The sequence below is a fragment of the Microplitis demolitor genome, chromosome 7 (assembly GCF_026212275.2).
Source record: "Microplitis demolitor isolate Queensland-Clemson2020A chromosome 7, iyMicDemo2.1a, whole genome shotgun sequence".
Classification (NCBI taxonomy): Eukaryota; Metazoa; Arthropoda; class Insecta; order Hymenoptera; family Braconidae; genus Microplitis; species Microplitis demolitor.
In genome coordinates, this window is record NC_068551.1 from 10320222 (window position 1) to 10332411 (window position 12190).

General features: G+C 29.4%; 1 protein-coding gene across 1 annotated transcript in view; it reads left to right on the forward strand.

The window, feature by feature from the left end:
* The window catches only part of LOC103569172 (hemicentin-2), an 838835-nt gene that overhangs the window by 600985 nt on the left and 225660 nt on the right, over positions 1-12190 (forward strand). The window contains exon 4 of the mRNA XM_053740875.1: positions 3785-4035. Coding sequence (XP_053596850.1) covers positions 3785-4035 — 251 coding nt within the window. The remainder of the gene's footprint in view (positions 1-3784; positions 4036-12190) is intronic.

Consider the following 12190-nt stretch of genomic DNA (forward strand, 5'->3'; position numbering starts at 1 on the left):
AAAAAATTTTCATAAAAATGCTTCGAAACTAAATATTTCAAGATATAAAATGCTTTTTTTGAAATCCTGATAAAATCATTTTTCACGATATTACAGTCTTGCAAAAATTACTAAAAAATTTCTAAAATTTTACAGTTCCTTTAATTTATGGCATGAGTCTACAATTCAAGATAATTATTTTTACTATTGGAAATTTTAAAAACTATATGTTTATCCTGTACTCATCACCTTTGACTATAAATATATTTTAACAGATCACTTATATATTCTAACCTTGTACCTTATAAATACAACGGACACTTGAAGAGAGCGAGTCAAAATATTTGTTGCGAACATATACAGAGGGTATTAAAAAATTAATGACTGTTCCCATATGGGAAAAATATATATCCGGATATATTCGAGCCAATCTGCATATAGGAGACATATATAAAAATATATTTGTTAACCTTATTCTATTCTAAAATAACCCGGATCGAAAAATTTCATCTGATTTTAGTCTAACTGGACTGTATTTGGACTACTTGGTCTGTTATTGAACTTCTATCAAAATTTTAATCTGTTTTTGATCTATCCGGACTGGAAAGTTTGATTTGATTTTAGTCTAATTGGACTATTTGATCTGTTTTTGATCTTTTACAATAACTTTAAGCTGTTTTGAGCCTGTTATTTTAAAAAACTATTGAGTTACGGGCAGACCAAACTAGATTAATTCTTGAACTTCAAAAAATTTGAGTTCTGAAAATTTACAAGGACAAAAGTAGATTAAATTATGGACTCAGAAAATTTTTATTTATGGGCAATATTGGCCGTGTTCACTGGCACTTCTTTTTAGCGCAGTCGCCCTTAATTTTAATCTGTGCATGCTCAAAAAAAAAAGATGGCTATTATTTATTTATTTATGTATTTATTTACTCACAATGTGTCATATCTGACTTCAAAATCAACCTACAGTATTATTAGCTTAAAAATATTAATAAAAATGTATTTGCTGAATCGCATTCCGTGAAGAGTATCGGTACAGAAAATTCTGGTATGCAATTAACCCGATTGTATTTTTTCTTATGTTCATATTAAAATTCAAATAAGATATTATTCACTAGATTTGGGATCTAAATAAATTCTCTTTGTTATGATGATGATTATCATAATGATTTATAAATTCTCTTTACGAAATGCAATTCAGCAAACATGTTTTTATTAATATTTTGAAACTAATATTATTATAGGTTAATTTTGAAGTCAGATATGACACATTATGAGTAAACAGACAAATGAGTGGATGTCTATCACACAGATCCCAATAAGGCAAATGTATTGATGATCTAGATCTCGAATGTGCAGATTCCCGATAATACAGATTTACTTTCTTACTTACTTACTGACCTTAAATCTTCAAAAAGAAAATGTTGGGTTCAAGAATTTCTAAAAATTCCTATAGAAAATCTATAGGAAATCAGGGCTTGTTACTGTCTAAGAAAATCCATAGAAAATCAAGTCTTGTCACCTTTATAAAAGAAACGATTTAAAACAATGAGAAAAAAAAATGTTTTAATATTTTTTAATGCTTTCGAGAACTTTGAATACTTTTGAATCACCCTTCTGACAGGCACTTAACATTGCAAATCGTTTCGAATCGTTTCTTTCAATCAGGGCAGTGTGTGAGAAAATCCATAGAAAATTTATAGATCATCGTGATAATCATCATCATAACAAAGAGAATTCATTTGGATCCCGAGTCTAGTGAATGATATCCTACTTGGGTTTCAATAGGAACTCAAGAAAAAATACAATCGGGTAAACTGCATATCAAATTTTTTCTGTACAAATACTCTTTACGAAATGCGATTCAGCAGATATATTTTTATTAATATTTTTAAGCTAATAATACTATAGGTTGATTTTGAAGTCAGATATGACACATTTTGAGTAAATAAATAAATAAATGAATAATAGCCATCTTTTTTTTGACCATGTGCAGATTAAAATTAAACGCGCCTGCGCCAAAAAAAAGTGCCAGCGAATACGGCCATTTATAAAAAACATATTAAGTTACAGAATTGATTATATTTTGTTTACTATTTATTTAGTATTTTTTGTTTAAAATTGTCGGCCGTTAATGAAAGTTTGACAGCTTAATTTTTAGTTGTCTTGACTGAATATTTATAGCATTGAATAAAAGTGATAAAATATTCTTAAAATGTCAAAAAAATTTTTCTTATTTGTCGGATAAAATCGAAAATATTTTGGCATTAGATAACATCAAAATTCTTGTGACATCTTATTACGGAAGCCCATAAGCGTTTCAAATATTAAGAAATTTAAAATAAATTTATAAATCTAGATTATTATTATTATTATTTATATTTTTAAAAAGTCCTGTTTTAGATCTAAAAGCAATCAAAAACATACTAAAAATTATAGTAAATAAAGTCTGTTTTTGTCCTCAAAAACAATTGAATACAGACCAATAATGATAATAAAAAAATCTGTTTTTAATCTAAACCCGATTTAAAACGGACTAAATATCGTACCAAAATAAGTCTGATATAGGCCTGGATAAGGAATAGTACGGGCAAAAACAGATTAAATTCCTATATAAAAAAAATACGATTTATAAACTTGAATTAAAAAAAAAATATTTGAATTTATCATTTATTTTAAAACAGATCTAATTTTTTGACCCGGGAATTGTATTTGATATTAATCAGAATGTTTTATACTTACTCTCTTTATCGAAATATATTCAATTTAATTTTCTTTCAAAAATACAACTGCACTTTTTTATTTATATCATATATAAATTTTTAGATTTTGATTCTATAACGAATTTTTATTTTTTACACTGATTTTATCTATCTATTAAAGTTATCGAGCATGATTTTTTGTAATCATCAGATGTCGTTTTCGTCGCGCTTCCTGCCAATAAGCACAAGTCGGGCCACAGTCGCACAATGAAGGTAGAAAAAAGTAGGCAGTTTCGATTATATCGATAAAGGCAGAAAGTGTAAAAAGTCGCGAATACGGCTATACACTGGAATAATTAAAAAAAAATAATAATTAGTATTAATATTAGAAAAATTATATAAGAAAATTTGAATTTTTATGAAAAAACGAAACTAAGGAAATTTCTAAAATGAATCCAAAGAGATTGTTAAGATAAATAGTTTTGTAAAATTTTTATCTCATCGGACTATGGAATTCTGAAGTAATTCGAAGTAAAGTAAAAGATTTATTTATGAAACAAAGCAAAATTGAATTGATCACATTGTCTTAAATTTCTACAAGACTTAAGTTTTGATAAACTAGTTTGATTACAATAAGTCCGATTTCAATCGATCAATTTGTTTAAAAGATTTTGACTATTTACACACATAGGATACACAAACGCCATATTGACAGCACTCAAATTAAGTCGGAAACTAATTTTGCAGGTTGGAAGGAGACATTTTTATCCTTAGAGAAGAAATTGATTCATTTCAACTCGCTAATCTACATTAGTCTGACATTGACTTATTTCGACTAGCTAAACTTGCAATTCCAATGCGGGTAGTATGAAAAATATGTTTGAGTTTTCAAAGCTTGAAAACAAGTTGAACAATATTTTAAAGCTCGAAAAGCTCATAACAGCGGGATTTCGTAATTGACCCACAGGACTAGACAATCAATCCATTTTTTCAAAAATTTATAATTAAACTGTATGTCAAGATTGCGTCTTGCTTTGGTTTCTAATATTTATTTTTTCTTTCTTTAATTTTAACATCAATATTTTTTATGATAATAGCAGAGTGTCTTCTAGAAATTACCGAATGCGACCAGCAAAATGGTTGCACAATGATTTACCAGTGGACATGATTACAATAGACACTAGAACAGAGATGAGCGGAACAGGTCATAGGTACATTGGGGATTCCTCAACAGCTGCACTTCACATTGACAGCGCGAGACTAGAGGATGATGGTATATGGAAATGCACTATTGAGAATGACCATGAAGAGCTACTCTCTGGAAGAACGGTCAAGCTCGTCATCCTTGGTAAGTTGGAAAACGGATTTTTTTGCAGCTCAATGATTAATTGATTCGATTGGCACGACTATCGTGTGCACTTTTTATACGCCTGTATGAGTATGATTTTATCGCGCTGTCGGGGTAACTCGAGAGAGACAGTGATAAATGGTGAAGGACCAATAACGTTGTCTGGCCATCAGCACAAGTGATTTCATTCTGGATAAAATGGATTTTTTTTTATTTAAAAGTGTGTCATTTATAGTAGCCTCTAGCTACTGTGCAATTACTTTCTATTGTTTTGTATTTGTGTTCTTTTTTTCTTTCATTTTTCATTGTTATTGTCATGTCAAATCAAATGTCTGAATGAAATGCACAATCATCTGGAGGCTACAAACAACCGCAGTTAAAATTAAGATCGGAAATGTGTACGCTAGGTAGTCTGAACCTTGTGAAACGTTTCTATGCTCCAGTAATGTCATCCTATGCATATTAATTCAAGGCACCATTCCACGATATTTGAATATGCATCATGTAAATTTTTTTCTTTCTTTGGTTATCCATTGTTTAAAACAATTTTTTTTTTTATTTACAAAAGATAAAAATTAAAAAAAAATTTTAGTGTCTGTGAAAAAATATATTAGATATGAATTATATACGTACATATTGAACTTGGTTCGGAGGTATATATATACCTCCTAAATAATATAAATTTATATGTGTAGGGGAATGTGGTGCGAACAAGAAAATATTGAATATAGATTGTCGTAGTTTTTAATAATTTATTCTTTTGCAGTTTGATTCTTATTAAGAAGAGACTTAAGTCTCTGTAAATTTACATTATGATGTTTTCCTGATCGTGATCAAAGCATTAATTTATTGAATGTAAAGAACCGTAAAACAATAATTTTCATTAAACGCATGCCTGATTGTTGCGCCTTATGAAATCTGCATAAAGCAAATCTTCAATAACCATTTACCGATCGGTAGTTAATAATTTGTCAAAAAGCAAATGGTTTCCTGTGTTCCTCAAAAGCATTTGATTATAGGGGTCAACAAATGCATTTAAATCCATAATCACATTTCTCTAAAGTCATTATCAACTGTTCTCAAAAGCAAACTCTACTATTATCACAAGAGCAATAACCTCAACAATAAATGTATTTGAGAATAATACATTCAATCTAACAACTTTCATGTTGATGTCTATGTATAAACACACGGATAGAAAATTCTAGCAAAATTTACGATGTTAACATCGTAATCGTGGACTAGATTTTTATTAACATCACTTTTTAAATGTCTTATTTTTAAATTTACTATGTGGGTTATATTTTTTATTATTTAACATCGTAATTTTAACAAAGACTTTTAGGATTAAAAATTACAATTTAACAACGTAAAAAAAAAAAAGAAATAAGAATTACACTTTAAAAACTATATTTATTCGTATATTTAATATTTCTATTTACTGTTTATTAAAATAAATATTACAGTTTTGCCTCTGTTATAATACGATGGGAGCTATAAAAAGTACGATGTTACATCGTAAAAATAGTAACTATGCCCTCCGCAAGAGGCGCTCTCGTGACTTATGACTATTCAAATCGTCTATATGGATCTTAAAAACAATGTAAAGTAACGGCCCTTCGGTGGCCAAGTGGTCCAGGCGTCAGACACTTCGCACTCGAGAGGACTCGAGTTTGAATCCAACTGCCGAACGATTATTTTTTATTTTTTTGTTTGAGATTTCTCTTAAAATTAAAATAACTAACCGTTAAATATTGCTGCACAAATTTGATGAGTATTCTGTAATTTTATAATTTCGAGTTTACTGTTAAAGCCTTAGAGAGACGTCAGAACCAGTTATTTTCATTTCATTTATCTATCTTTGATTATTAGTATCTACGACGAGTTGAAAGAAGACAGAAACGCATCGAGTCAATGAATTAAAATCTTATTGAAATTAATTATTATTATTGTTCTTATTAATTACAATGAACTATTCTGCATTGATCATGTGGAGATTCAATAGACAGCTTTATATTGTCTGACTAATTTAACCGTAAATTTTTTAAGTAAAAATTGTTATGTTCCGTGTTTTTTAATGAAAACAAAAAAGTTTCTACTTTTTTCAATTTTGTGGTTCTTTCTAATTGAATTTATACAGCAGGTGTTACAAAAAGCCAATGTATACTATAGATTAAGTAGGGGGTGAATCTGACAATCGAGACCTCACATTATTCGCATTAAGGCTTATGTTACGGTTGTAGCATAATTCGGTATCTAGTCAACGTGTACCATAGTATACTATTCTCGAGCTGAAACCTGATTGGCTTCTAAGAATGTATGTTTTATGTTAGTTTAAGAAAAAAGACGTATTTTCAGTAAATGCTTTTGATTAGCTATTTAACGGGACAAAATCCGGAGAAATTTCATTTGAATCGCATTTTATTTTAAAACTTCTTAACTTCTCGCTAAGAGAATCAAAGATTTTCGAAAAATTCGGGAAGTTATTGTTTTCACCCGGATTTCCGAAAATCGAGTTTCCATCAGATGTTGTTGTTTCGAGGTCCTAAGAAGCTATTCTGACTATTTTCAGAATGATTTCCGAGTGTTTGTATGTATGGGTGTGTATGTTTGTGTGTCTGTATACATGTATGTAAACTCTTTATAACTTTTTAATTAATTATTCGATTTAAATGGTTTTTGTAGCAATTGAAAGAGCTTGCTAGTCATCAACTTTCCTGTAAATTTTACATCAATCGGTCAAATAGGCTTAGTATATATAAAATAAACAAAAAAATTTTTTTTTGTTTTTTCAAAATTTCTAATGAACGGCTTGATCGATCAACTCCAAAATCTAATCAGCTCTAAAACTTGATAAAACGCGTCGAATGCTGCAAGAGCAGTCTCAATCAGTTTATTCGTTCGAGAGATGTCGGAAAAAGAAGTGGTAAAAAACAGTTTTTTAAGTACTTCTAGAACTCAATAAAACGCACTGATTGCCACCTCAAATATCAAAATCGGTTTATTAGTTCAAGAGATATCGTCAGAGAAAATTCGTGAAAAACGGTTTTTCGCGAATATCTTTAAAATAACGGAATCAATCATTTATTAATTTTGTCAGCTTTAGAAGTCAATAAAACGCGCCCATTAAGTTATTAAACATCAAAATCGGTTGATTAGTTCAAAAGATATCAACGACAGAAAATTTTAAAAATAACATTTTATATAATTTTTCCCAGATGAATCATAATATAATGCACTATAATGTGTTCAAAATCATACTATCTCTTCGTTTTCATGGTCTTTTTCGATCACCACATAGTGTAATGCAATCCGTTCTTTGGTTTAAATAATATTACCAACAAAAAATTGAAAAAACACCTTTTTCAACATTTTTCTCGAATCCTATATATACACTGGTCACAAAAATTAAGGAATATAAAAAAAATTCTAAATTTTGACTGATGTTCAACATACTGTAACTTGGTAAATCCAACCGAGCAACCTCCACGTGGTACAATTTAGGTAATGCTAATTTTGAAAAAAAAAATTTTTTTTTTCAATTGCTTTCGATAATCAATGTTTTTTATCAAAGAAATTGGGATTATCGGTGAAAAAAAACATTTTTAAATTAAAAAAACGAACAAAAACCTAGAAACTACCCATTATTGTGATTTTTGGCGAAAACGATAAATTTAAAGCTTTAGAATACTAAGAAAGAAAAATCGCAGCGCTTTGAAATTTTCAGTTTTTTCAGGACACCAAGGTTGAAAAAAAACCGACGGTATCCTTTGTTTATCTGTTATATCCAAAGTTATACCAAGATTTTCGAATATTCTTAAATATGCGAATTTTTACCTGTTTTTTAATCAACATTATCGCTTCAAAAAAATTTTTTTCATCAAAAGCCACTATTTGTGACTCAAAGAGAATATTTTGCAGTTTCAAAAACTCTACTTCTATTCTCTGTACGACCAATATGTACCAAGTTATTGATTGTCAAAGCCAAAATGGACTTTTTTATTTTGATCAATGATAACTCCGCGTCAAATCATCATAGAGACTTTTGTAGGGCGGCAAATTAAAGGGGAACGAAATTTTCTAAAATAGTCATAAAGTCAAATTATAAAAAAAAAGTTATTAAAGCCCATAGACTTTTTCGAACACGAGCAAAAATTTGGGAATTTTTTTTTGCGTCAGTTTTCTTAGGATTACTCCGGAGCCATGCATGATAAAAAAATTTAAAGTCCAGATCTGCAAACTACAAACTAGAGGCTACAATTTGCTTCTCTTATTTTTACTCTACGACCATTTTTCGACAAGTTACAGAATGTTGAAAATAACTCAAAAATATGGAATATTTTTTGTATCCCTTAATTTTTGTGACCAGTGTATGAAAGCTGTGATCTTAGTCAAAAGTCATTGAAATCCTTATTTGAATTACTGATATTGATTTCTGCCTATTTAAATTGATTTTCAGAACATAATCGCGAGTAAAAGTGTTACGAACGCTTGTTTATTAAGCATTTTCGACGTCTCGAATTTTGTTAAGTTCAATATAAAACGTACCGTTTTCAAATCTGAAAACACTAATGTAATTAAAGGTATTGTCAGGTATAAACGTTGGAAGTTAAGGTTTTGAGCCATTTGAGTTCGAAAACAGCGGGAAGTTTTGGGGCTGACCCGCAGGGTCAACCGATTTACAGATTTTTTTTTATTTTAATTAAAAAGAAAGAGATTTTTGAACATTGATTTTATATGTTTCAGTTATGATATTGATATTTTTAATCAAAAGCATTGTTATGACAAATTGACACCTTTGCAAACTAGTTAAGTAAATAAGAAATTATTTGTGTCAAGTAGTGGAAAAAAAATCAACGAAGCCATCTGTTAGACTTTTACTAAAAAGCTCTTTTTTTAAGGTGAAGTTCTTTCGATTTTCGACTCGCTACTATTTTTAGATCGAGTGGTCTAAAAAAACTAGTTTTTTTTTTTAACCCCTAAATATATTTAGTGTGTGATCGCACTAGTGAGAAATAAGTTTTGGCATGTATGAAAAATAACAAGAAGCTTAAAATCTAACTTTTCACTTTGGCACGTATACAACTAGAAGTATATAATGACGCTTTTGTTAGAATACTCCTCTGTCTTTCCATATTCACAGATTCATTAGTATTTAAATGTTACTTCCACGATCACATGCAGAGAATTTTATAGGAAAAATTACCCAAAAATTTTAGGTGACGATGAGTGCAGCTCCATCTTGCGAATTATACTATTTGTTTCAGTAATTTATAATAAAATTTTATCAAAATATTCTCTGTAAGATAACTATTTTTACTGGACCACATAGTTATATTTTTGGCTTAGTAAAAAGTCTACTACTTTATTGGTTACTTACACTAAAAAATCTTAAAATCACCTGATCCTGCGGGCTAGCCCTAAAACTTCCCACTCTGTTCAAGCTCATGAGCTCCAAAATACTATTCTTAATATATTATTAATGATAATACGTTGTTATTACATTATTGGTTTCGCGGGTTAATTGGAAGCCTCAGGCCTATCGGCCGTTACAGCCACGTGTAGTGTCTCGTGCAAAGTTCTAAAAAATTCGATCGCGTCTCACTTTCAGTCCCGCCATTTTGTCCCCGTCTCTGTATTATTGTATTCAAGGCATTTTGGCCGGAATAGAATCGTTTCCCGCGTAGAAGATCGCGTAGTAAAATCAATTAAATTCAGTATTAAATTATTAATTTATTTCAGGCCCATCGGCCGTGATAAATTAATTTCCTTATCGCGACATAGATTAATTCAGGCTGGACTTTGTTTCCTTGGCCACATTATCCAATCTATTACTTAAATAATTTACTCAATTCCGTCCGTAAATTTAGGCCCGTGTGATGCCGATTCACTGGCCGAATTTTCTAGTCAATTTATAACCTTGTATTCTAGTCACATGTGGAAATTACATTCAGGCCCAGAATTAATTAGTAATTGGCCGAATTTATTTCACATTCTAATCGTAAAATTTATGATAAATTAATTATAATTTAAGTAAATATATTTCTAAATAAATTAAACTTAAACGTGACGCCGAGAACCATGATCGGAAAATTTATTAATAGAATTGGATAAGTGTCATGCTGGTTATGATTGTAACGGAACGGATTATTTTGTCGTAGAAAACATAATTGAGAATTAATTAAGGGAAAAATTATGAGTGGGAAAATGAATTAATTAATACTTAAAATCAACCAAATTTAATTAATGAATAAATAAATGCAAAAAATTTTATATTAAGAATTTAGAGTTTTGGAAAATTAGAGTGAAAAGAAATTTGGTGATATTGAAAGTACAAGACAAAGTAAAAATTGAAATAGATTTAAGGTTAATGTTAGGTAAATGGAACTGTGTCTGTGATTTAGATCCGGTGGAAAAACTAAGTTAGGTATAAGATGATGTCCAGAGGGCATTAGTATTAAGATATCGCGGGTTAACGTCTAGAGGACGGTTTTTTAACAAAGCGTGTGGGAGTGTCCAGGAGATGATTATAATTAAGGAATTCAGTTGTGTTATGAGGAAATTTAGTTGTGTCATGAGAATTAGTTTGTCATAAGAATATTGGTTTGTCAAAAGATATTAGTTATTATAAGAAATAAAAGGAAAAGCAAGGTGCAATAATAAATAAAGTTAACATTAATTTTATTATATAAATTATTTCAGCCTATTTCATTATTCATCGCCTCTCTCACAATAACTTTACAATAAAAATTAGAACATCCGGTTCTGAAAGGCCGAGTCCATGTTCCAGTGGCGCCCTTATATTCAACTGTAATTCTAAGTTGTGACTAGACTTGACAAGGATAACACCTTTGTTATAGATTGTATAAAATTTATAAAATTTGATAAAATCGTATAGAACAATAAAATTTTATAAATTTTTATAAAATTTCATACAATTATATAAAATTTCATACAATTATATAAAATTTGATATAATTATATAAAATTTCATTTGATTATTACTTCCCTTACTAAGATCTTACGATATAAATTTTTATAAAATTCCATAAAATTTTGTGAAATTCAATAAAATTGTATAAATTTCTTAAAAATTTTACTGCGAAATTTTATAAAATCTTACACCGTTTTATAAAATTTTATATTATTGTTAAAAATTTTATAAAAACGTTTTTTCCCGGGAAGGGACCTTTCTTTGTAGAAAATTTAATTTCCTACAAGATTGCTGAATTCAAAAATCGACAAAAAAATTTTTTGACATAGTTATTCACAAAAAAAAAAAAACAAATTTTTATAACTCCGGCGTTTGAAGTTCAATATTCGAGCGTCGTGTGGCCTGGGGAAAATGTGTATTTCTCTCGATAACTCGACGAAACTATAGAATGAAGCCAAAAATCAACTATTTCACTTTTCAGCATGATTTTAATGTGCTGAAAAGTAATTTACTATCGGAACTATATGGGGCATTCCATGCCAAATCGTCCTACCAATGGATTTTGCATCTTCAATTTGGCTGAAATTGGATCACTATTTTGTACTCTTAGAAAAAGGTTTTTATGAATTTTTTCAAATTTTTTCATCTAGTCAATCGGGAGATATGAATATTTTAAGATTTCGGTGATTTTTTTTTAAATGGCCATAACTTAGTGAAAAATTGTCCGATTTGGGTCTTTTTTTTTTACAATTCGTGTTTCTTGTTGAATTTTCTAGAAAATTCATGCAAAAAAGTATTCATTATGAATTTCATTGTTTTTTTATTATTTTAAAATTAAAACAGCGATTTTAAGATTGTTTGTATCCTTCGATTTTTTTTTTTATTTTCAAAAATATTACTCCCCAGAACATGAATTTTGAGCCTAGTCTCCTAATGGGATAATGATGGTTTATAATTGTTTTTTAACTTCCCGTTAATAAAATTGAAAATCTTCACAAATTCGGGAAGTTATTGGTTTCGGTCCGATTTCCGAAAACCGAATTTCTATCAGATCTTGACGTTTTGAGGTTCTAGGAAGCTATTCTGACAAATTTCACGATTATGTTCAAGTGTGTATAAATGTGTATGTACGGCCGTATGTAAATATCTGTAACTTTTGAACAGATGGACCGATTCTGATAGTTAAGGTGTCATTCGACGCGGCTTATAAAGTTCTAGAGC